Source organism: Aspergillus ochraceoroseus (assembly GCF_002846915.1).
Source record: "Aspergillus ochraceoroseus IBT 24754 chromosome Unknown P175scaffold_1, whole genome shotgun sequence".
NCBI classification, from domain to species: Eukaryota; Fungi; Ascomycota; class Eurotiomycetes; order Eurotiales; family Aspergillaceae; genus Aspergillus; species Aspergillus ochraceoroseus.
Window position 1 is genome coordinate 3,805,235 of NW_024468476.1, and position 22,454 is coordinate 3,827,688.

A 22,454-nucleotide genomic window follows, 5' to 3' on the forward strand; every position below is an offset into this window, starting at 1 on the left:
ATCCTTTACAGGGCACGGGCAACCAAGGTAGATAGTAGAAAACGAGAAGTTAAATGGAGCGTCCTAATGCCAACTTTTCCGATAATATGCAAAGGAAAGGCCACACAGGCCCGGGAATAGAATACAGAAAACATCTATGGATAGTTTAGATACATCCGGTCATCAAAGGGCATCCTCCCCCCTTTGGCCATGTTTATCAGAAAGAAACGGGACCTCAAAGACCACTGCACCATTCCGGCCTTCCGATGTAGGTCCCTTATAGTAGTTGTTTCCAAAACATTTCCAGCGCCCAAATCGATGCTCCTTGCCCACAGCTGCAACAATACAGAGGCCTCGTGCTTCGGGTTCGGATGGTTTCGATGTGGCGTCTGAAGGAATTTGTCCAGGCTTGACGGTGTCAGGTCGCCGTTCAAATACTGCGATATCATTGATGACGCCCTTAACCAGAGGCTCCGTGTCTTCCTTGGAGTCAACAGCGCCGTCAACCGCCATTGAGTCGGGGTTTCCAGGGGTATCAAATGCGAGATTTTGCTCTAGCTGCTTGGAAGGTGTGTCGGGAGTGTGCGGCGAAAGGGAGCCCGCCCCAACGGCACCCAGGGGGTGAATCATCCTCTTGTCTTCTGAGATTCTCCATGCCCGGACCCAACCATCCCAGCTTCCGCTGAGGACAATATCAGTGCCCGGAACTGTCGATAAAGCAGTGATCCAGCGAGGCATGGGCCGGAGATGACGAGTATTGGAGGCTGCCGTGTTACGATCAACCTCGGGAGAGAGTTCCTCGAGGGGTGGAATGGGGTCGAAACCGTGGGCAGCGGGGATAGTGTACAAAGGCTTCTTCTTATGAATAGACCACAGAGAGATAGACCCAGAATCTGAACCCGTGACGAAATGAGTAGGAGGTAAAGGTGCAACACAGTCCATGTTGTTTTCTTGATAGGAGTTTTTGGACGAGCCGCCTCGGAAGATTAGCTGAGATTCCTCCACGACTTTCCACAGTCTGGCCGTGCGGTCACGGGCCCCAACACTGATACACTGGTCAATCGTCATAGCAGCTAGGGATGAGACGTTATCTTGGTGTCCAAACAATGTCTCAACATAGGCATGACCGGCCGCGCTGAGAGACCATGTCTTGATCGTGCGGTCAAAAGAGCCAGAGAACAGCTGCTCGCCCGAGCTCATAGTTGAGATATGGCGGGTAAATGCTAGCCCACTGACAGAGTCACGGTGTTGTGTGAAGGTTTGCATAGGGGTTAGGGTTGCCGCATCCCAGATAATGAGTTTATTATCCTCTCCTCCGGTAGCCACAAACTTGCCAGATGGGGAGACCGCCACTGACAAGATGTTCTTAGTATGTCCTTGTGCTTCTTTGCTTTCTGCAACTTTCTGGAAGCCTCGCACGAAGCGCACCTGCTTTGGCTTTTTTCGCTGTGGTCGGGGAGGACGTTTCGAGCCAGCGTTCGATCCGTTTGAAGTTGGTGCGGGAGCTGGGTTAGGTGTGGCTAATTCCCACTTGATCAAGGTCTTATCCTTAGATACTGTGTAAACATACGGCGCGTGAACAGCAATTGACGTTGTCGACTGCGTGTCTGCCCGGAAGAATGCATGGGAAGCAGCCGAAAAGCCCAGTTCGGAAGCGATTTGACGATATACTCGTCCCTTGAACTCATCCTGCAATCATGGTCAGCTCTGGGATACGGTCAGGCATCAGTTTCCCACACATACCACATCCTCTTTTAACCTCTCTGCAATCAAATCTCGATCGATCTCGGCTGCGTCGAAACCAAAGTCCTCCACCTCATCTCGAACATTGTCCAGGTACCGTTCCGCGAGCTTCAGCCTTCGTTCTGCGGCCGTCACTCCTTCGTCGGACTCCGAACCACTCTCTTCGCCTGACTCTGCTGATACCACACTTCCTTCGTCCTCATCTACGTCGCTCCCTGAGATAGACTCATCCCGTTCCCTTGTCCTCCCACCTTTCGCGCGTCCATCTGCCGCCGCATCAACGCCCCGTTTCTTCGAGGCGGGGGCTCCGGAGCGGTCTTCTCTCTTGCGCTTCCGTTGGGAAGCGGGTAATGTAAAGAATGACGACATCAGAAGGGTAGACTGTCAATTGAAGTACAAGCAGCAAGAGCTTTCTTCAATCGGATCGGTTGACAATGACGATTTTGCTTTATTCTTCCGCTCATTTTCATTTTTTTTCTGCCGGTGGTCCGTGCAGGCGGTATCTGGAACAACGTTATGCCTAAATGCTGACTCAGCAGGGCAGCTCTCCGCCTGAGGCCCTCCAAGCAACAGCTCCAGGCAGTCAAAGCTCCGCGCGGCCATCGATTGAGTAACCTACTGACATCCTCTCTTTACCATTTCTCCTCTTCTCACTTTATCTCACGTCCCTATTGCATTCTCCGACAATCATCCTGAAATTCTGATATTAATCCTTAAACATGTATGTTCCCGCCCCCTCAAATACTTGTAACTACCGTTCGCTGACCGACACGTTCCTAGGGAGGTTCTACTTGGTATCACGGGCAAGGACTTTGTCATTCTTGCTGCCTCGAAGGCTGCTATGAGGGGTCCAACTATTCTCAAAGCTGAAGATGACAAGACACGACAGTTGAACAAGCACACACTCATGGCTTTCTCGGGAGAGGCGGGCGACACTGGTACAACCCCGTTGCTATGGATGGGCTGAGTGTTAGTGCAGCATGGCTTACATCTCTCTTTCGTGAATAGTTCAATTCGCCGAATATATCCAAGCAAATATCCAGCTATACACAATGCGAAATGATACAGAGCTTGCACCGAATGCCGTGGCCAACTTTGTTCGAGGAGAGCTAGCACGCAGCTTACGTTCCCGGAATCCCTATACAGTCAATCTGCTGTTGGGTGGAGTGGATCCTATCACTCAAAAGCCTCACCTCTTTTGGATCGACTACCTTGCCTCTTTGGCCCCTGTCCCCTATGCCGCCCATGGCTATGCCCAGTAAGTGCATTGGAATTTGCGGATCCGTATCGGGAACCTGGCCTAAGAGAAAACAGATACTACTGCTTGTCAACGCTTGATAAGCACCATCATCCTGATATTACCCTCGAACAAGGCATGAAGCTGCTAGAAATGTGTACAGACGAGTTGAAGCGTCGACTACCCATCGACTATAAGGGGGTATGTTGCAGATCTGCTCTCACCGCTTGGATACTACAGAAAGACTGACGATTTACAGGTGCTCGTGAAGATAGTGACCAAAGACGGTGTGAGCGAAGTAGAATTCGATAATGACAAAATCGTCAAGAGTGCCTAATGTTGCTGTATCATACCAAGCTTTGATGTTTATGCGTGTTCGTTTCGGATTTTATGGGCCCTGGGATTTGGTTGCATTTGATCCCGGTTTAGTCTCAGCTAGGATGGCTGCTAGGTAGACATTAAAACGAGATGACTTTATCAATGACCCTTACTAGCATTTATCGTAGTAATTCTAGTGATAATTCTCATCCCCGAGTGCGGGTGGCTTGATGATGTCGGAGCTGTATGTTTGCCTTGTTTGCATATGTTCCTCTTCCGTCGCGTGAAATGATTTCGAAGAGCCCCCAGTTCTTCCCGTTTCGAGCTTCTCATCCACCTCATAAACCATGATGTCGAAAAGACAAGCAGAATTTTCGCTAGCGGAGGACGCCACCATCGGGTCGCCTGCCTCTAAAAAGGCCCGTGTCGAGGATGACGGCCTGCCGGAAGATGACCCACGCCATGGAGCTTTACCTTTGCGCCGAGCCAGTGGACAAGAGAGAGAAGTACATGAGCGCAAAGGACAGGATATTCTGGCAGCTGCAGACCAAGAGGAAGAAGAGTTGGAGGAAGCGGCAGAAGTGGTCAATAATGTGAATGAAGTGGACGATTTGGACGACGACCAGCCTGCAATCGTGGCCCCGAAACGCCAAAGTGCGCCAATGGAAGGATACGGCGACCTTTACCTCGATACTATCAATCGAAAAATTCTCGACTTTGACTTTGAAAAACTCTGTTCCATCAGCTTGTCAAACATCAACGTCTATGCTTGTCTGGTGTGTGGCAAGTACTTCCAGGGTAGAGGCCCCAAATCGCATGCCTACTTTCATGCTCTAGAGATAGGACATCATGTCTTCATCAATATGGGAACCAAGAAGGTATATGTCCTTCCTGAAGGATATGAGGTGAAGAATAAAAGCTTGGATGATATTAAATATGTGGTGGATCCATACTATACCAAGGATGAAGTGTCCAAGCTGGATAAAGAGGTTGGTGACGCCTTCGATCTCTCAGGCAGCCGCTACAGACCAGGTAAAGACCTACTCACCTGAATCTCTATCACTTTGAAAGGACATATACTAACTCATATATTTCCGCAGGATTTGTGGGAATGAACAACATCAAGGCCAACGACTATTTAAATGTGGTGGTCCAGTCCCTAGCCCATGTCCTTCCTATTCGCAACTACTTCCTTCTCCACGAGTTTCCACAGCCTGGTACACCCCAGCTGGTTCTCCGGTTTGGAACTCTCGTTCGCAAGCTTTGGAATCCCAAAGCCTTCCGGTCACACGTCTCACCACACGAACTCCTCCAAGAAATCGCTCTTCGATCATCGAAGCGCTTCACCCTTACCCAGCAGTCAGACCCAGTCGAGCTCTTATCCTGGTTCCTAAACAACCTTCATCTTGCACTTGGAGGCTCTCGAAAACCATCCAAGTCTCCAACAAGTGTGGTGCATGCCGCTTTTCAAGGACACTTGCGAATTGAAAGCCAGGCAATCACTGCCCATTCAGACACCCAAAATGCCCGTTTGGTCTTTACGGAATCAGGCACCATAAACAGTCAAACCAGCCCATTCCTTATTCTCACACTGGACCTGCCACCAACCCCTCTCTTCCAGTCTGCCAACAGAGAATCGATTATCCCCCAGGTTCCTCTAACCACCCTCCTCAACAAGTACAACGGAATTACTGCCTCCGAAAAACTCGCTCATCGAGTCCGCCATCGTCTTCTCCATCCTCTTCCTCCTTACCTTATGTTTCATATTAAACGATTCAGCAAAAACCGCTTTGTCTCCGAGCGCAATCCGACAATTGTAACCTTCCCCTCGCCCCGATCACTGGATATGTCGCCCTATGTAGAGCCCAACCCTGGTATTTGGGCTCCTGGGGAACCAATCCTTTATGATCTCGTGGCAAATATCATCCTCGACCCTGCCATCACGGTCCCCGGCGGAAATGAGGATGCCGCTGATAAAGGAGTCAACGCAGCTTCAGGAGCATCTTCCAGCGGCGCCGGAGCCGGTAGCGAAAAGGTCTCGTGGCTCGTTCAGCTTCACGACAAGGCTATGGTGGTTGAGAACAATCGTCTTCAAAACGAGCACGCTGGGGAACAGCGAGGTCCCGAGTGGTTGGAGATTCAGGATTTGTTTGTCAAACGCGCAGAGAGTGAAACTTTGTTCACACGAGAGGGGTATCTAATGGTATGGGAGCGTCGAAGGACTCCCGGTACGACGAGCCGGAAGGGGAAGGCTGCTTCCAAGTGAAGTGAGGCACTTGTCCTTGCTGATATGTCACTGGGTTCTTAAAGTTGGATATTTCTTTAGCCACCGGAGCCATCCAAACCTAGATGTGTGGAAGCACTATATGTATAATTAAAGATCACGATGATGATATCATTAAACAACAAGGTTCATTTCTAGCCCGCAAACGCAATTCCATAAAGTATCAGATGAGGATAGGGTATTTATAAACTAATGTACAAAAGATGATTTTGGTCCGTTGCCAACTTGACTGGTTAATACCAAGTTCACGAAGCATTCGACTTTCTTGTTTTGCAAATTGGATCACCAAGGAGGAAAAATATACTGTCCTTTTCTGTTCAGACTTTACAGTGATCCCCAGCCACACCATCTCCTTCCAATTCTGATGGCGGTGCCCGATATGATTCCCCAAACACTAACATTCATGGCGGCTTGCATTCCCATCATGAGGGTCATTTTCCCCATGTAGGCTAGGGCATCTGACCGCGAGCCGGCACCGCACCAGACTCCAAGGCCATAAACATCAGATCTGAGGGCGGGGGATGCTCCAGTGGATGAGAGATAGGATGCTGCAAGAGATCTCAGGTAGAAGGATTCAAGAGGCACAAAGAGAGCAGTTGTGATCATTGATGCGAGATGCGACGCAAGAGAGTCAACTGGGAGGGCAGAGAGGATTGTAACTCGGTGAGCTGGAGAAGAAGCAGCGGGAGCACCTGTCGCTGTACTGGGACGAACACTGGGGTCTGATATATGTGGGAAAATATCCGACTCAAGATCATTGTCCATATTGGGCTGCACGTCAGATATCTGGAGATTTGTATCATCATGAGATGGCTCTTCCACTACATCGGGCAAGATATTCACTGAACTTGACACAGGGGGCTCCACTGTGGATTCAAGAGCTAGTTGCTCTCCCGTTGTGTCATCTGGCCGACCAAAAGGTACAAGCGGAGTTGCGTTATCTCCAACCTCGGGAGAGGCACCAGTGGTCAGGTTGGAAAGAGCGTCGCTATCCATAGTTTCGGAGTTTAGTATAGTAGCGAGATTTTGACCCTGATTAGATAACAAAGAGTCAATAAAGTCAGATATAGATCGACGGTCAGCTGGCTCTCCATTCAAGGCTGGTCGATTGGAGTCATTTCCAGGCCTATGATTTCCTTGCGCTTGGCCCTGGGTATGGTGGCTCTCTAACTGTAATTCCATGGCAATGACATCTGAATTTTGAATAACTTGGGCTCGAACTTGAGGTGATGATTGAGATGAAGATGTGGAAGACGACTGGGAGAGTAGTGTATCTGAGCGTGAGTCTCGTGTGCTTTCATCAATTCCAGCATCGTCATGGCGACCCTCTTGCTCCCGTGGAGGAGATATGTCCTCAGTGGGAGTGTTGTGTCTGGCGCGTCTTAATGGAGTTAGGTCCACGATATCCCCATTCCCAGTTTCGGCCGGGGGTGAGGGAATTTGGTTCTCTTCATCCGATATAGCCCTTCTCCCGTCAGGATCGACATCTGAACTTGACATTGAATTAGACGCAATAATATCTCGATCGTGAGGCTGTTCTTGCAACGGCAAATGCGAATCTGTAGCGGATCTGATTGGCGGCTGAGATGATTGTGTAGTGTGTATGTGCTCAGTATTCCCGGGCAAAGATTCCGGGCATTCTTGTCCCCGAGAAATATCTGGTGCCTGTCTTGGGACGTGCGTAGCCCTTTTGCGTCTGAAGCTAAGTTTAGACGACATCCACTGTTGAAAAGTGCTCAACTCATATAGCAAGTCATCCATAAAAGACAAGTTGCTGCGTCGCATCTCCTCCTCCGATCGGCGCCCCAAAGTAGGAACCATCCAGTCAATGAGGTCATTGTCGAAAGCCACCTTGATGGAAAGATCATCCGAAAGGCTGGGCTTCGGCAGTCGTCTGCGAATAAATCGATATAGGCGGATTTCGATGAGAGGCCGTAGGTAGACATATATATAGAAAAGGGAGGGGGCTTTAAATAAATTCAGCACAAACGCGCTCAGAGAGTGAACCGAGAGATCCGCTGGAAAATGTGGGAGCTGCATCGCAGCAAACTCGCCAAATGGCACGAGGAACCCAATGCCTGGAAAGGAGGTATGATGGATTAAATGGAGGGATTGGAGTAGGGAGTATATATAAGTCTGCATAGCGAGGACTAACAGAACGCCTCTAGTACTAAAAGAATCGTCAGGATTAAACCGCATCCGGAGTTCAAACTACTTACGCAGAGTGTAAGATGGTGAATGATGCTCTCACGAGCTTCGATCCGGTGTCGTTGTTTGGAAAGTGGTTCTGTATAGTGGCGATTAAGCGCTCTAGAGGATGATATCGACAGATAAAGAGACATATTGACACCGCCCATGCCGGAACCCCAGCGAAATAAAAACCTAGACTTCCAAGGGAAGCACATTCCTGGTTTATTATACTCATTAAAGGGATATGTGTATAACTTTTGAAGGTCTAGAAGTCACCAGCACATTCAGCACCAACAATCTCTTCAAAGATTAAGTTGACATAGCTTACCTGTATACGACCTGTAAGAGATGAAGTCCACCACGAGCCTAGGAAAACAGATATTTGATCGAGAGTTACCATAACTAACCCGTAGTCATTTTCGGCGACTATCATATCGATCTTCTCTTGTTCGGAACGGCCGCGATTTCCATCTTCACTAACGACAATTCCCATCGTAGAGAGAATATCATTCTTCGCTCTTCTGAGTTCCCTTCCGAAATTCTTTGATTCCGTATTGACCGGGTGCCCCCTTTCATCATAGTGTTGGACATACCCATCGGCATGGAGAGCCGACGTCCTCCGTACTGTTGGAGGTGTTGCATCAGCCAGGGAGCTAGAAGTGTGCTCCGGGGCCTCGTACGGCGACCGGCCCTTCAAAATTGTCAATATATAATCCCTGTCATAGAATTGTGGACGGTATATAAATCGAGAGGATCATCGTGTAATCTATGGGTACCAGAGACAGATAGAACTATGTTGCGGGTAGGACTGATCCCACGCAACTCAGGAAAATTGGGGGATAAATTCCGGGATATTCAACTCAGAGCTATCAAAAGGAACTGAAAAAGAGATGTTCTGGAACAAAACAAGCGGAAAATAACCCAAAACTCCACCGATATACGGTCTGCGAACACCAGCTGAACGTATCCAAAGGGGAAGAAAAAAGATCAGAGAGCCTACCAAAGCTAGCCGGTTGAGATACGCACGTCGCCCCATTATTCAGGGTATAATCCCAGGCCCATCTTGTGGAAAGGACCAGAATTTCGATATGAGACCAAAAGGGATGCTGCTGGATGAAGCTTCGAGTTGCTTCAGCGTCATTTCACGTGGGGCGTGTGCTGCGTTTGTGGCGTCTAATGCACGTGCCACAATTCTGTATCCGATGTTTGGCGCATTAGCAAACAGAGCAAACAGGACAAACTCCGCTCAAAAAAAGATCGAAAAGTTTCGCAGGGACTATGGTCTGAACGAGATCGGACAACTACAATTATTGTTTTTAAGGCCTAGATATCTGGGAACAGATAATGGGGCGCTGAATTTCAGTACATCTCATTATCCAGACTCCCACCAGCCATGTCCAAAGCGGTTGTCAAAACGACCTTTGAGGCGTCTCGAACGCTTCGTCCCATTTACACCGGAGGAAGTACCGCATTAGATGCCAGTGGCCGTTTGCTGGTGACCTGTGTGGGCGAAGATGCCCTCATCGTCGACCTCGAAACCGGCGATCAGCTTGCGAGTCTTGAAGGAGTGAGTAGAGGTTCCGTCGCATTCTTATCTGTCGCACAATGCTAACCCCAGGCCTGTAGGATGGCGAAATCATTACGAGCTTAGCCAGTCTGTTGCACCCATGCTGTTTGTATTTACCTTTTTTGAACCATGTACTAACTTACTACTAGTCACCCCATTAGCGACGCACGTTATTCTTTGCTCGCGATCAATGTCGATGCGGATATACTCCTTGACGCCCTATGATGAAACTTCACGCACCCTTGAGACGAAGCTGGTCAGGAGCTTGAAACCGCACACAGCACCCGTTGTAACAACTACAACCGATCCAACGAGTACTCTCTTAGCTACCGGTGCTGCGGACGGCTCCATCAAGGTCTGGGATATCCGGGGCGGTTATATTACACATAGCTTCCATGGACATGGAGGCGTTATCTCAGCTCTCTGCTTCTTCCAAGCACCAGTGCAGGAGAGTGACAGCAAATCATCTTCAAAAAAGAAGAAGTCCAAGGGAAAGTCAGGAGATGCTGATGGGTTTGATGACGAGAATATGCCAGATGCAGATCTAGACGTAGTCAACTCTATCGGCTCTTTCCGACTAGCCTCTGGCAGCGAAGAGGGCAAAGTGAGAGTGTGGGATTTGAACAAGAGAAAGTCGATAGCGTCCCTTGATTCGCATGTTTCAGTTGTGCGCGACCTGTCATACTCACCAAAAGAAAACGCACTCATTTCCGCTGGCCGGGACAAAACTGTTATCGTTTGGGATATGCGAACATTTAAGACTCGAAGAGTTATCCCTGTTCTTGAGAGTGCTGAGGCGGCTACATTTGTTGCTGATAGTGGGTTATGTTTGGTTGGAGGAGAAAATGGAAAGTTGCGCGTATGGGATTGTAATAGAGGCGGGGAGGTCACAGCAGAGCAGGAGCCTGCCCCCGAATTTGAGGCGGTGGTTGCGATCCACTATTTTGCGGGCATGTCCTTTGCAATGACAGTGCATGCCGACCAAACTCTCAGGCTCCATTCACTTGAGCCTCTATGCGATTTCCAACCTGGGTCCACACTTGATCCATTGCCCGTTGTGAGGCGCATATCGGGGAACGACGATGATATTATTGATCTTGCGTATGTCGGCCCTGACCGATCTATGCTTGCTCTTGCTACCAATACCGAAAGTATCCGGGTGGTTTCTGTGGGAGCATCAGAGGCTCAGAAACAGGAGTATTTTGGTGCGGATATTGCTCATCTTGATGGTCATGACGATATTATCATCTGCATTGACGTCGATTGGTCTGGTCATTGGCTGGCTACAGGTGCAAAAGATAACACGGCGCGCCTCTGGCGTCTTGACCCGAAAACATCGTCGTACACATGCTTCGCAATCTTGACGGGTCACGCAGAGTCTCTGGGGGCCATCAGCTTCCCAAGGGATTCACCTCCTCAAAACACCCCTGCGTATAATGATCCGTTGAGCCACCCTCCACAATTCATAATCACTGGCTCCCAGGACCGTACCGTCAAACGGTGGAACATAGGCAAGCTTGGGCCAACGAACGCAGAAACCCCACATACCCCGAAGGCAATTTTCACTCGCAAAGCTCATGACAAGGACATTAACGCTCTGGATGTTAGCCCATCATCTGCATTATTTGCATCTGCTTCGCAGGATCGAACCGTGAAGATCTGGTCTACTGAGGACGGGTCAGTTGTTGGTGTCCTGCGAGGGCACAAGAGAGGCATTTGGTCGGCTCGCTTTTCCCCTCAAGGCACGCCCATCCTCAGCGCCGATGCTAAAAGCAGCACCAACAGGGGCATGATTGTAACAGGTTCAGGAGACAAGACCGTCAAGCTTTGGAGCTTATCCGATTACAGCTGTCTCCTGACTTTCGAGGGACACACTAACAGCGTGCTGAAAGTGCTTTGGCTTCCTCCTCCAGATATGTCGAATAAATCAGGCGAGGAGGACGAGGACGAGATGGCGGTAGACAAGCCCTTTGTACAGCTGCGACCCCTTGTGGCTTCTGCGGCTGCTGATGGACTGGTGAAAATTTGGTCACCCTATACAGGAGAACTAGAAACTACTCTCGATAACCACACCGATCGAGTTTGGGCATTAGCTAGCCCTACACCATCGGGCTCGCGTGATGACATCAAGGGCTCATCCCTCGCGTCCTCCTCCCCATATGCGCTGGCCTCTGGATCTGCTGACTCAACGGTTACATTCTGGACGGACACCACTTCTGCAACCTACACTGCAGCAGTCAACGCCAACTCAGTTCGTATTGAACAAGATCAGCAGTTGCAGAACTACATTGTAGCGGGAGCCTATCGTGAAGCCATCACACTTGCACTGCAGCTCAATCACCCAGGTCGACTTCTTTCGCTCTTCAATGCTGCAATTGATGCCGCAGATGACCCGAACTCGGATAGTTCCAATAAGGAAGACCACGCAAACTGCCTGACCGGAAATCCGTCAATCGATAAGGTCCTCCAAACTCTCGACCCTGAGAACTTGTGCACTCTTCTCCTCCGACTACGAGACTGGAACACAAACGCACGCAACTCCAAAGTTGCGCAGCGGATCTTGTTTGCCTTGTTCCGTTCATATCCGGCCTCGACATTCGTCGAGCTCGCGTCCGCAAGCATGGCCAAACGTAACGGTGATGGACGCACAGCAGCAGCCATGAAGGACATCCTGCAAGCTCTATCTGCATATACTGAGCGGCATTATCGCCGTATTGAAGAGCTCGAAGACGAGAGTTATCTGGTCGAATGGGTTTTAGGAGAGATGGACGGTGGTGTTGGTATCAGTGGACTGGCTGCACCCGGCACACAAAAGTCGCTTGACAGCTTTTCTAACGAATTGCCCGATCATGAAAAGGATGTACTCATGCTGGAAGCATGAAGCCGTTTCGATTAAACTGCCTCAGCGCGGAGACGGGGACATGTACGACTAGACACCATTTACGTTTTTCCGGAGTGACATGATATATACCTTTGGTTTTGTCTGGAGGAGTACATATTATTGCATTTACATTAGGGTGTAAAAAAAAGTTTTGTTTCTCTAGCTTATTAAATCATATCACCCATCTTGGCAGGTAAAGGCTATTTAACATCGATTTCCGCTTTTCCTAGCGAAGAACGCCAAAGTTGCTTGTACAGTACGGAGTACATTAAGATGGAATGATATGCGTCGAGTTCTCAACCACAAGTAGATCATCTAACGGCCATGACGTGAAACAGGATATCTTGAGCTAGTATACCTAAGTTGTGAATTACCCACGTAATGTAAGTTAGGTATATTGGGATTCAAAGCCAACCTCCCGATATTCGTCAATCATCATATTTGCGCCGTCGATGAGAGTCCCGGTCACCGTCATGGTCTCTATCCCGATCCCGATGTCTGCTAGAGCCATTGGATGAAGAATGTCGTGAGCTGTAACGGTCATCGTCGTAGTATTTATGCCTTTTAGGGTCACGATCGCGATCCCGCTCTCTTTCTCTTTCTCTATCGCGGTCACTGCGACGGTCACGGTCACGGTCTTGATCCCTGTCTCTATCACGATAGTACCGATCATCTCGTCCGTCACCATCTTCATCTTTGTATCTTCGTTGTCTGGAATCTCGATCACCAGACGACCGACTTCGATCCCTTCTGGAGGAGCGAACCCTACGACTCTCGCTGCGGGCATCATCTCGACCTTTTTCGTTCTCGAGACGTCGATAATTGCGATCTCGGTCACGATCTCTATCACGGCCATTCCTTTCAAGATTGCGATCCCGTCGTTCCTTCCAGTCGTCATCGTCGTGTTGTTGTTTAGAATCCTTCTTTAGCGTTGCGAGCTCCTCCTCCGTGATCATCTCGCCTGTCTTGGTATTTCGCATCAACACCGGCATATAAACTCCATCTGTGTTTCCTTCCTTTCCTTCCCCGGCTTTCCTGGCTCCTTTGCGCATGGCAGATTTACCCCATGCTCCTAGTTCCGCCTCGGCACCCTTACCACTGGAATCTTTAGCCCCGATTCCCAGGAATCCCGGGCGACGAGCGGGAATGCGCGGTGTAGTTGCGCGACTTGAATCCGAACTGCCATAGCTCCCTTTGCCAACAGCTTCACCTTCCTTCCATCCCATCCCGCGAAGCAGCGCAGCACCAAACTCCTCCACAGGGATCGCATTATACTGGTCCAGCGTCGCGGGTTCCGGTCGCGCAGCAATATCTGCCCTAAAGGACCTTGTCTCGTTGCCGTATGTCTCGAAAGGCCCGTCCTCGTTACCAGCCTGCCTAGACTCAATCACAAGGTCAGACCTGGCTTCCACTTCCCCCTGACTCTCTCGTACGAGCGCCCGCAATGCAATCTCATCTTCCGTAAGCGGTTTTCGTTCCTCAAGCGGTGTAGCCACGACGACATCTTCCATCCGTTCGTCTTCATCCGTTCGACCCGTTTGCGCTGCGGGACCTTGCGACTCCCGCGCAAAGCTCAGTCCATAGGACATACTAGCACCCGTAGTTTCGACATTATCATTCCCGGGTACTTGGCCCTTCCTCTGCGCTTCCTGGAGCGCCTGCACTTCCTGCGGTAATAAGTTCTTCCCCTTGGGTTTCCTAACACCAGGTCGATCCCTCCAGTTATTATTGCTCGCCACGGGAATCGTCAATGGTTTCTTCTCGGAGGAGGTGCCATCAGCGGAGATCGTTTTGCCCGTGAGTGTGTCGAATCCAGTCACGGATTCGAACGCGGGCTCGCCACCTTGGTCGGCGTCGTCATCGTCGGAGTCGTGGTGAAGACGGTGAGGTCGTTGCGCGAGCGTTTGGCTTACGCCCTCAGTTGCTCGAGCTGAGCTTTGAAAATTGAAAGAGGTTGGTTTCTTTGCTTGACCGTTTGGTGTTGAGGATCCTCCGCGCGATAATGTAACAGGTTTCATGGAGAGTCCTGCCGCAGTTTTGTTGCTGTCTCGCGATGGTGTGGAAGAGGACATGGTGATTTTCCCACAAGGCCCTTGTTTTGCCAGGTTGTTCTGCCGATAGAGAAAAAGAAAAACTAGACGGGAGGAGAAACGAGCCCCAGAAACGAGAGTAGTTTGGGGAAAGTTAGCATAGCGTGGGTATGGTAGCTTGCTGCTTTCGTGAGCACGACGATAGCTTTCAGCCGGTGCAATGAGAGTGGCGAAAATTAGGCGCGCGCTTATACCAAAGAAATCATCGTCTTCTCAACTCCGGTGCGTCGTATGGAGTACTTGGCCTTAGAACTAAAATAATGCTGTTATGGTGGTATAGAGGGGGAATAAGAGGAAAAAAAGGAAAGAAAAAAGAAGATCCGATATTGCGTTGTCGGGGAGTCGAACCCCGGTCCCTACCTTGGAAGGGTAGGATGATAACCGTTACACTAACAACGCCTGAAGACATGGTAGGAGAACAATCAGAATGCATTGTAAGAAAAACGGGCTAATCATATATAAAAGATACTAGTAGTCATTAACTGTTCCTAAAACTTGATTCACTCCAAGTAGCCTTCATGATACATCCCTAAGCTTCTGCGCCTACCCTATCGGTACACGTGTTACATAAAAAAAAAGAAGAGGAAAACAAGGCAAGTCCCGAAAATAAAACACTAGTTGATGCCTATACATCGTAGTATTTCGGGTCAAAACTGAGAGTGCGGTGACGGCACGACATTAATAAGGTTGTGATCGCAAATATGGAAAGGGTAACGGCGTTGAGAAGAGTGGCCGAGGGGCCGAGGGTATTCGAGGTATAAGACTTAGTGAAGGGTTGAAATACACACACCATAGTCATGTATGCCAAGGGGGGGATTTCGGGAATGAAAACGGGAGTAAAGGTGCTAAGGTCAATATGTACAAATGAAGAACAAGGGTATCCTCTGCAAAAACAGAAGAAAATACTAGAGAGTTATGCCAACCCAGAACACCTAGGTGCCTGCGGGTTGGGCTTGTGGGGGATTAGGACTCTTGTTGGGACCCGGCACTGGGCCATTTTGGACGCTGGCACTGCGCTGGGTCTGCGGGGTTGCGCTTCGACTTTGCTGAGGAACAGCGCCATTCATGGCAGGTGAGCTTGTGACAGGGACACGGTTCTGTGGAGTGGGTTGAGGAACACGCATCATCGGAGAATATCCTTGGGTCTGCGGGACCTGGATGCCTATACCACCATTCATGGCAGTTTGAGGTGCTTGGAAATTCCCGTCATGCGCGACCTGGTAATTAGCATGGGGATTACCTAGGTTACCCGCCGCAGCGTTCATGGCGACCTGGGACATGCGCTGTTGCTGATACTGATGAAGTCGGTCCGTCGCCAGCTTATTCACCTGTTCGATTGGCATATTGGGATTGCTACGCTGGATTTGGTTCTGAATGCTGCTAATCGTCGGAACCACTCCACCTGATAATAAGTTTGGTTGGGTCATGCGGGGTGAGGGAGTAGAAACGCCCTGCGGTGTAGCATTGTGGAAGGATGGACTCTGCATTCCGCCTCCCGCTTGCAGTGCGGCCATCATTGCGGCATTGTTCGGGGTACCATTGACAGCGGGCATATTAAGGTTGGGGGAATTGGACCCAGGCGCGACAAACTGAGGCTGCGCATGGAATTGTTGCTGGGCCGGTTGGGACTGAGCCTGCTGAGGGGGCAATTGCTGCTGCTGGGCCTGTGGTGCTTGCTGTTGCTGTTGTGCATGCTGCTGCTGCTGTCTGGATTGGAGAATCCGTTGTTGCTCTTGAAGGCGATTAGCCTCCCTGATCACTCGTGCATTATCTGGCGACGCCTGCACTGGTATTCCGGGTCGAGGACCACTGTTCTGTTGCATCCCAGACTGTGGCACCATCTTTATCGCCATAGGATTAGGCGGCATCTGACTATTGACAGGTCCACCACTAGCTTGCATACCCTGAACATGAGGTCGTCCTTGTTGAACTCCAACGTTTTGAGGCATCCCATTCGGTATTCCGTTTGGAATTCCATTGGGGAGTCCATTAGGCACGCCATTTGGGGGATTGCCACCCATTGGAGGAGCGGCAGGGTTGTGGGGCATGCCGTTAGGAGTTCTGCTGGGAGCATTCATCATTGCCTGTTGGTTAGGAAGCTGGCCAGCGCGAGCCGCCATATTTGCCTTGCCAGCTAGTTAGTTATAGCCATAGGGGTAAAGTACTGAGACAAGCTTACCCTTTGTTGGGCCATCATCTGTTGGCGGTACTGTTCTTGCCTCTCTTGAAGTTTCAGTTCGCGCTCATGCTTGAGACGACTAAATTCCGCGGGTGACGAAATAGGAGGTTTGGGTTGGTTGGCTTCGTTAACCTTCCTCAATGATGCTAGTTGAGAAGCTGAAACAGAAAGCAAGGTTAGCTTCTTCAGATGAGGCTGGGCTGTTTCAAACTCCTACCATGTTGCTGTTTTTGAATCATAGTTTCGCGCTTCTTCGCCAGCTTCCTCATGGCATCGAGTAGTGCTAAATGCTTGGAAGACCTTCTGCGATCAACCCGAATAGGCTGCGTTCCTCTTCGACGAATGATCGGTACAGCTTGTTGGCCATTGCTGCTGCTGCTGCTGCCATTGTTGTTGTTGCCCTGTTGCTGTTGCTGCTGCTGTTGCTGTTGAGCTGCGGCTTGTTGCGCCATCACATTACGTTGTGCAGTATCAATCCTTTGGTGATAAGCCCGGAAATACGGTGTTTTTGACATGTCGGAAGGTAACCCTTCAATACCTGCCCAACGCTCAAAACACTCCCAAGGCGTTCGTCTTTCCGCGCCAGAGGTGAATTGAGATGAGGGCGTAAGGCAGCTTGAGATCAGCGACCAGTTGTAGGAATACTCTTCGACGAGACTACGAAGCTCCTCGTCCTCTGCGTACGTCCACTGAGAAGATTGTCTTGATTCGAGGAAACCAAGCGAAGGCATAGGATATTCGGTTGGAGGTCTGAAAGGTTGGGCGGGATGGATGCGATCACGTATGTGCCTATTCTCGGGTTGGAAGAGCGCAACATTGGTCTGTTCTGGGGGCAGCTCTAAATAGTTATGCTCAGAGTAGGATTTGTATTGTGAATAATCGTAGCGGCTACGTTTTCTCGGAGGCTCATCGTCATGAAAAACTATCTTCCCTTGGGCATATTTTGAAACCGGAAGGATCTCAGTCTTCCATGATGCATCAGGGGATTCCTTAAAAGTAGGGAGATTTGTATTCGGCGAAATCTTGATGGGGGCGTAGATCGGTAATTCGTCTAGAAGCTTCTGAGCTGCCGGGGTCATATCCAAGGAAAAGGTAAATTCATCAGATCCGAGGGAGAAAATTGCGGCCGGTGCGATGGTGTCACGCATATCATGTCTTAGGTCATCGTTGAAACCCTCACTAACAGAGTCATCTTCTGTCGAGGGGACTAGATCTGGTGTGGGGTGAGAAATCCCCAGGGCCTCATCTGCTGTCTCATCTGGAGGAGAAGCCATCATGCTAGACTGCGATTGATCCTTCTCTTGAGACTTCCAACGAGGTATTTTTGTCTGCACACGAAGCAATGCTTGGTAATCGGGATCACTATGGACATATTCAGCACACCAATCCGCACAGGTTTTTGCCGCCGCAAGCTTCCACTTGCGTTCCTCTCGAAAATCAGTGCGCATCCACTTCATATGATCCAGAAGAATGTCCCAGTGCGCTCCTTGCCGGGGTGGCTCGGCAGATCGCTTAAGCTGACGCAAGGGCCATCTATTTGCATTTTGAAGGTCATAGATTCGCCGGAGAATACGGCAGTCCATTTGTTCTTGATAGTCGAGGAGGTGGTTCTTGGTAGTCAAAGTCTTGTGCGCGGAAGCAAGCAGGGTGCTCAGAGACGTGCCACGAGGAGGGGCGTATGCCTTATTCTGGAATAACGTAAAGAGATAGTCCTGTTCTTCGTTCAACCGAATAAGTTCACCAGAGTGTTGGCGAACAAGATCCATAGGGTTTTCTTTGTCTTGCTGGTGTTGCTGCTTCGGGAAAACCACGGTTGAAAGCTTGCTTCTTTCCTTCTCACGTGCCTTTCTATCCTTAATTCGCATCCTAGATGCAGAATCGGCCGAGGTATCTGTCGCAGTTCGTCCTATCTCTGTAGGTTTCGTACTCGTATGAGTCTTGTCAGACTGAGACAAAGCTGGCTTCGGAGCTTCACCTAGTATCTCGGACACAGATTTGTGTCGAATTGCACCGGAAGACACTCTAGTCGTCATCCTCTCCGTGAGGGGTGGGCCTTGAGTAGTCGGAGGACTTGGTTTCTTCACTGGTGGGACAAGTAGCGGGGCTTCCTCTACATTAATCTCTTGATCCGTTTGAGGCTCTCTTATGATGGTTCCAGGTACCAGGGTGAGTTTCTTTGACTCGGGTGACACTCCTTTCGGTGCTGATTCCAAAATATCCTTCTGTAGGTCTGTCGTAACTGAAGTTGAAGGAATGTCTTCCCGAATGATCTGGATTGTGGAAGAGGTAGTTGCAGCTCCATCTTTGATCTGGTTCGCCACGCGGGCATTCTGTTGCAGTGACTGGGCCTCTTCAAAGCGAAGTTGTTCATCTGGTGTAGATGGAACAAAGCTAGAGGGTCTAGAGACAGTAGCGTCATTCTCGGCAAGCTTCTCAGCAGGTTTGATCATGTCTTCTGCAGGGCTAGTAGCAGGGGACGCAGTCATGGGAAGGGGCGTGCTATTTGACTGAAGGCCAGCGGACGAGACAGGCGATAGAGGTTGCTCGCCTCGTTGGGCAGGGCGCCCTGAGATAATGGACGCGCGCGCATCTTGCTTAGTTTTCGGGGGGGGGACGTCAAGTCGCGGAGGCGGGACTGCGGAAGACAGTTTTGCCTGACTTGGGGAGATAGCAACATTCTCAGAATATTGGCTTCTTGCAGGTGTTTCTGGGGCCGAGGAAGTTGATACATGGAATCCTTTCGATCCTTCGGGAAAGGAGGTAGGTAAGACTTGAGGTGTAAGCTCGATGGGCGTTTGTTCAATTATGGGTCGAAACTGTTTCTTTTCGAGAATTTGGGGGACCGTGACATTTCTCGCTTCGACGCCCTCATCAGCTTGCGGCGTAGCATTTTCTCCTCCTGATGGCGGGCTGATTGGGATAGCATTGTGAGTAGCCGGAAGAGGCCCTACAGACCTCGCCGATGGCGCTTCTTTAACCTCTCGCGATGGAATGGCTGCATAGTTAGGTAGAGACGGAAGGGTGGCTTCGTTGAAGTAGCGACCTCTATAGAAATGGTGAGAAATGCGCAATCGCGGGATATATGGCTGAGGAGCAAGGGCAATGATAGAAGAGTATGAAGAGAGAAAGGAATACAAATCTAGAAATGCTGAAGTAGGTCATGTTCAATCAAAACTCACTTTGAAATGTCGTTGGCGTCCAGAAACGCCTGTTCTTTCTCCTGATAGAGAGAGTCAGCCAGCGGGCTCTCGGTCGCGCCCGCGTAGCCTACGGTCGCAAAGTAGAGCTCGCTCAATTTGCGCTTCCGCGACAACAAACAACGTCTAAAATTCCAAGTAAGTTATGAATCGATATTTCAAGACTCAAAGGAATGGAATAAATCGCAGGGAATAAATTAAAACTTACGCGATCTCATCTTTTTTAGACCGAAGAAGCTCTTCTCGGAGCATCGGGCCTATTTCAAGAACACAACATCCGATTAACGCGCTAAAATTAAGGGGAATCGACTGAGCGAAGTCATCCAGAAGGAAAAAATCGCTCGATAATGATGGAACTGATGTGGTGGTGGTGTTATGGGAAGCAAAAGATACGACACGATAATTGCTCTGTGAAGGGATTTTTGGGGGAGTGTTAGTGGTGATGAGGACCTTTGAACGGGTAGTCTAGAAGGGGGATTTTTGGTTGGCTCGAGAGTTTTTTTGGAAGGGTGCCGGGAGCAGCGAGAGAGAGGAGGTAGGTATGAAGGGAACTACATAGGTATGATTGTGATGACTACAAACAAGGAGGGTTTGCATTATTATTATTATTATTATTTTCGTTATCATTTTGTATACAGATCTCTCAATAAGGGCCATCTCTTTAATTTCTTCCAAGGATTTAGTGACCTTAAGAGTATCTTCCATAATACGGAGTACTAACTCCTCCCTCTCTTCCCCCTGGGCAGCACGTACCAAAGATACATCAATGGAAGCCTGAGGCCATAAGGCAGAGAGGGTATGGTTGTCATGGATCTGAAAAATTTTCAAAAATCTCGACACCCCAGGCAGTAAGAACCACACCGCCCTAGTCCGCTCGGAAATGGCTGGCAGAAAAAAAAAGTTGCCCGCTTTCTGATGCTCCTCAAGTCAACAGCGGAATATCAATAATCTTCATATCCTCGAATTATCAAGGTTCAACCATGGCAAAACGCAAGAGAGAAGAGACTCTGAAGGAGTCGCAACCTACAAAGCAGCCAGCAAAGGTTGCCAAACCTTCAACAAAGGAAGAATCGTCATCTTCTGACGGACCTGCGATCACCTTGCAAATCGTCACCGGATCTTATGAACGAGTGTTGCATGGCTTCACTGCGTCCATTTCTTCGTCCAGCTTGGCTGTGGATGACTCGAAGCAGTCTTCCAGTAGTCCATCTCTAGTGCAGTTTGTGGATACATTCTTGTTTGAGGCCCATTCATCCGCAATTAGATCTCTGGCTTTGTCACCAATGCCAAAAGCAGAGCTTACAGAACCTCCAAAAGTCATCCTAGCGAGCGGAGGTACGGATGAACGGGTCAATCTCTATACTTTGGCCGCTGCTCCTCCTACCGTGAATGAATACTATCCAGCAGTGCCTACCCTTGCTGGGAACAAGGTTTTAGAAAACCCTAGGAACAGAGAGCTTGGAGCTTTGCTACACCATTCTGCTCCCATCACCGCTATTCATTTTCCTTCCAGATCGAAACTTCTAGTTGCCGCGGAGGACAATACGATATCTGTTACGAAGACTCGAGACTGGACTGTTGTTTCCAACATAAAGGCTCCTCATCCGAAAGTTCAAGGCAGGCCGAGCGGTGATACTGCACCTCCTGGAGGCTCTCCATCCGGCGTCAATGACTTTGCTGTACACCCAAGTATGAAGCTGATGCTAAGTGTGGGTAAAGGAGAAAAGTGCATGCGACTCTGGAATTTAGTTACGGGAAGAAAAGCTGGCGTCTTGAACTTCACCAAGGACATTCTACAAAGCGTTAAGGAAGGGAAGTGGAATACAGGCGAGGGAAGAAGGATTGTGTGGAACTCTCAGGGAACTGAATTCGCCGTCGCGTTTGAATGGGGTGCCGTTGTTTTCGGGATCGTAAGTGCTCATCCTATGCGTCTACCTAAAGTCCCTTCTCTAACTTATAAGCAGGACTCGACCCCTACTTGCAGGGTATTCCCTAGTCCTCGAAGCAAACTTCACCAAATGAAATACGTCCCACTGGGATCCTCGGAGGATGCTAATGAACTGCTTGCTGTCTCAACTGAGGATGGCAGGGTTGTATTCTACTCGACTAAAAAACTACGACAACCGGAAGATGGTGATGAGTCCTCTATTCCTCATGCTGAAGCGGTCGCCCAATTCGGGGGCCGATCACATGGCTTTCCCGGGAGAGTAAAAGATTTCGAAATCATCAGTCTGAAGGAACAGTCAGCATCCCAGAGGGATGATTTTCTTGTGGTCACGGCAAACAGCGAAGGTGTCGTGCGTGTATGGCTGGTACATGGTACCGCCCTAGGACGGGAGACCGCAAAACAATCCAGCGACTCAAAGGATATTCAAGTTGGAAAGCTGCTTGGTTCTTACGACACGGGCAATCGCATTACCTGTCTCAAAGCATTTGCGATGCGTCCTGCAGAAGACCCTTCTACACTTGAAGATTTTGAATCGTTTGATGAGGAAAGTGAGGAAGAATCGAGCAGCGAGGAAAATGGTGACGAGTAGGGAAGGTGATCATGTTCTCGATGTTACTACTTGGTAAAATGCTAGTCTTATATACCCAACCCTTATTACTATCAAGGAGTGTAAAAAAATGACGGACATCAAGACGAGTATTCTTACAATGATGTTGATGATGATTCTTGGAAGCATCCGTTTTTGAGGATGACTCATAGTCAGGTATAAAGAGAGGAGGACAGGCTGAAAAAATAGGCCCAAGACATAGTTAAGGGCTGCAATTTAAAAAAAAAAAGAAAA

At 49.4% G+C, this 22,454-nt stretch overlaps 9 protein-coding genes and 1 non-coding gene across 10 annotated transcripts; 4 read left to right on the forward strand and 6 right to left on the reverse strand.

Moving 5' to 3' along the window:
• Window positions 1-78: 78 nt before the first annotated feature.
• On the reverse strand, window positions 79-2,142 carry P175DRAFT_0451071 (ribosomal RNA-processing protein RRP9). Its single transcript, XM_040894479.1, has 2 exons — window positions 1,723-2,142; window positions 79-1,668 (listed from the first exon to the last, which is right to left on the reverse strand). The coding sequence occupies exons 1-2, from the start codon at window positions 2,089-2,091 to the stop codon at window positions 163-165; spliced, it is 1,875 nt and encodes a 624-aa protein (XP_040756336.1). The 5' UTR covers window positions 2,092-2,142; the 3' UTR covers window positions 79-162.
• Window positions 2,143-2,548: 406 nt separating this feature from the next.
• pre1 (proteasome core particle subunit beta 4) lies at window positions 2,549-3,444 on the forward strand. Its single transcript, XM_040896421.1, has 4 exons — window positions 2,549-2,660; window positions 2,731-2,980; window positions 3,037-3,160; window positions 3,219-3,444. The coding sequence occupies exons 1-4, from the start codon at window positions 2,564-2,566 to the stop codon at window positions 3,294-3,296; spliced, it is 549 nt and encodes a 182-aa protein (XP_040756337.1). The 5' UTR covers window positions 2,549-2,563; the 3' UTR covers window positions 3,297-3,444.
• Window positions 3,445-3,616: 172 nt separating this feature from the next.
• Window positions 3,617-5,893, forward strand: P175DRAFT_0554204 (ubiquitin carboxyl-terminal hydrolase family protein). The gene is made up of 2 exons (XM_040900543.1): window positions 3,617-4,309; window positions 4,378-5,893. The coding sequence occupies exons 1-2, from the start codon at window positions 3,625-3,627 to the stop codon at window positions 5,541-5,543; spliced, it is 1,851 nt and encodes a 616-aa protein (XP_040756338.1). The 5' UTR covers window positions 3,617-3,624; the 3' UTR covers window positions 5,544-5,893.
• Window positions 5,886-8,244, reverse strand: P175DRAFT_0425922 (uncharacterized protein; the record flags this gene model as incomplete). The annotated part of the gene is made up of 3 exons (XM_040893136.1): window positions 5,886-7,731; window positions 7,781-8,016; window positions 8,080-8,244. 3 exons carry the CDS (start codon window positions 8,242-8,244, stop codon window positions 5,886-5,888), a joined length of 2,247 nt encoding a protein of 748 aa, XP_040756339.1.
• A 208-nt stretch (window positions 8,245-8,452) lies between these two features.
• P175DRAFT_0498052 (uncharacterized protein) lies at window positions 8,453-8,845 on the reverse strand. Its single transcript, XM_040896422.1, has one exon. It carries the CDS (start codon window positions 8,785-8,787, stop codon window positions 8,575-8,577), a length of 213 nt encoding a protein of 70 aa, XP_040756340.1. The 5' UTR covers window positions 8,788-8,845; the 3' UTR covers window positions 8,453-8,574.
• Window positions 8,846-9,047: 202 nt separating this feature from the next.
• Window positions 9,048-12,413, forward strand: P175DRAFT_057004 (U3 snoRNA-associated protein UTP13). The gene is made up of 2 exons (XM_040901045.1): window positions 9,048-9,318; window positions 9,378-12,413. The coding sequence occupies exon 2, from the start codon at window positions 9,419-9,421 to the stop codon at window positions 12,197-12,199; it is 2,781 nt and encodes a 926-aa protein (XP_040756341.1). The 5' UTR covers window positions 9,048-9,318; window positions 9,378-9,418; the 3' UTR covers window positions 12,200-12,413.
• On the reverse strand, window positions 12,333-14,557 carry spp2 (spliceosome ATPase-activating subunit SPP2). Its single transcript, XM_040894480.1, has one exon. The coding sequence runs from the start codon at window positions 14,269-14,271 to the stop codon at window positions 12,628-12,630; it is 1,644 nt and encodes a 547-aa protein (XP_040756342.1). The 5' UTR covers window positions 14,272-14,557; the 3' UTR covers window positions 12,333-12,627.
• A 59-nt stretch (window positions 14,558-14,616) lies between these two features.
• Window positions 14,617-14,688, reverse strand: P175DRAFT_0t15. Its single transcript has one exon. It is a non-coding gene; the product is annotated as a tRNA-Gly (tRNA).
• A 104-nt stretch (window positions 14,689-14,792) lies between these two features.
• Window positions 14,793-20,122, reverse strand: eaf1 (MYB and HSA domain protein). The gene is made up of 5 exons (XM_040900544.1): window positions 19,874-20,122; window positions 19,648-19,791; window positions 16,686-19,513; window positions 16,469-16,626; window positions 14,793-16,415 (listed from the first exon to the last, which is right to left on the reverse strand). The coding sequence occupies exons 1-5, from the start codon at window positions 19,915-19,917 to the stop codon at window positions 15,222-15,224; spliced, it is 4,368 nt and encodes a 1,455-aa protein (XP_040756343.1). The 5' UTR covers window positions 19,918-20,122; the 3' UTR covers window positions 14,793-15,221.
• A 474-nt stretch (window positions 20,123-20,596) lies between these two features.
• Window positions 20,597-22,410, forward strand: P175DRAFT_0513789 (putative 60S ribosome biogenesis protein Mak11). The gene is made up of 2 exons (XM_040898772.1): window positions 20,597-21,575; window positions 21,630-22,410. The coding sequence occupies exons 1-2, from the start codon at window positions 20,646-20,648 to the stop codon at window positions 22,200-22,202; spliced, it is 1,503 nt and encodes a 500-aa protein (XP_040756344.1). The 5' UTR covers window positions 20,597-20,645; the 3' UTR covers window positions 22,203-22,410.
• The last annotated feature ends 44 nt before the right edge of the window (window positions 22,411-22,454 follow it).

What these genes read in the sequence shown, in the direction of transcription:
- P175DRAFT_0451071 (XM_040894479.1), bottom strand. Translation starts at nt 2,091, where the DNA reads ATGTCGTCATTCTTTACATTACCCGCTTCCCAACGGAAGCGCAAGAGA. An exon ending in AGAGGTTAAAAGAGGATGTG is followed by an intron (nt 1,669 to 1,722) that starts GTATGTGTGGGA and finishes CCATGATTGCAG; the next exon opens with GATGAGTTCAAGGGACGAGT.
- pre1 (XM_040896421.1), top strand. Translation starts at nt 2,564, where the DNA reads ATGAGGGGTCCAACTATTCTCAAAGCTGAAGATGACAAGACACGACAG. An exon ending in GGGAGAGGCGGGCGACACTG is followed by an intron (nt 2,661 to 2,730) that starts GTACAACCCCGT and finishes TTTCGTGAATAG; the next exon opens with TTCAATTCGCCGAATATATC. An exon ending in GCCGCCCATGGCTATGCCCA is followed by an intron (nt 2,981 to 3,036) that starts GTAAGTGCATTG and finishes AAGAGAAAACAG; the next exon opens with ATACTACTGCTTGTCAACGC.
- P175DRAFT_0554204 (XM_040900543.1), top strand. Translation starts at nt 3,625, where the DNA reads ATGATGTCGAAAAGACAAGCAGAATTTTCGCTAGCGGAGGACGCCACC. An exon ending in AGGCAGCCGCTACAGACCAG is followed by an intron (nt 4,310 to 4,377) that starts GTAAAGACCTAC and finishes ATATTTCCGCAG; the next exon opens with GATTTGTGGGAATGAACAAC.
- P175DRAFT_0498052 (XM_040896422.1), bottom strand. Translation starts at nt 8,787, where the DNA reads ATGGGGCGACGTGCGTATCTCAACCGGCTAGCTTTGGTAGGCTCTCTG.
- P175DRAFT_057004 (XM_040901045.1), top strand. Translation starts at nt 9,419, where the DNA reads ATGCTGTTTGTATTTACCTTTTTTGAACCATGTACTAACTTACTACTA.
- spp2 (XM_040894480.1), bottom strand. Translation starts at nt 14,271, where the DNA reads ATGTCCTCTTCCACACCATCGCGAGACAGCAACAAAACTGCGGCAGGA.
- eaf1 (XM_040900544.1), bottom strand. Translation starts at nt 19,917, where the DNA reads ATGCTCCGAGAAGAGCTTCTTCGGTCTAAAAAAGATGAGATCGC. An exon ending in TCTAAAAAAGATGAGATCGC is followed by an intron (nt 19,792 to 19,873) that starts GTAAGTTTTAAT and finishes TTGGAATTTTAG; the next exon opens with ACGTTGTTTGTTGTCGCGGA. An exon ending in AGATGATGGCCCAACAAAGG is followed by an intron (nt 16,416 to 16,468) that starts GTAAGCTTGTCT and finishes CTAGCTGGCAAG; the next exon opens with GCAAATATGGCGGCTCGCGC.
- P175DRAFT_0513789 (XM_040898772.1), top strand. Translation starts at nt 20,646, where the DNA reads ATGGCAAAACGCAAGAGAGAAGAGACTCTGAAGGAGTCGCAACCTACA. An exon ending in GTGCCGTTGTTTTCGGGATC is followed by an intron (nt 21,576 to 21,629) that starts GTAAGTGCTCAT and finishes ACTTATAAGCAG; the next exon opens with GACTCGACCCCTACTTGCAG.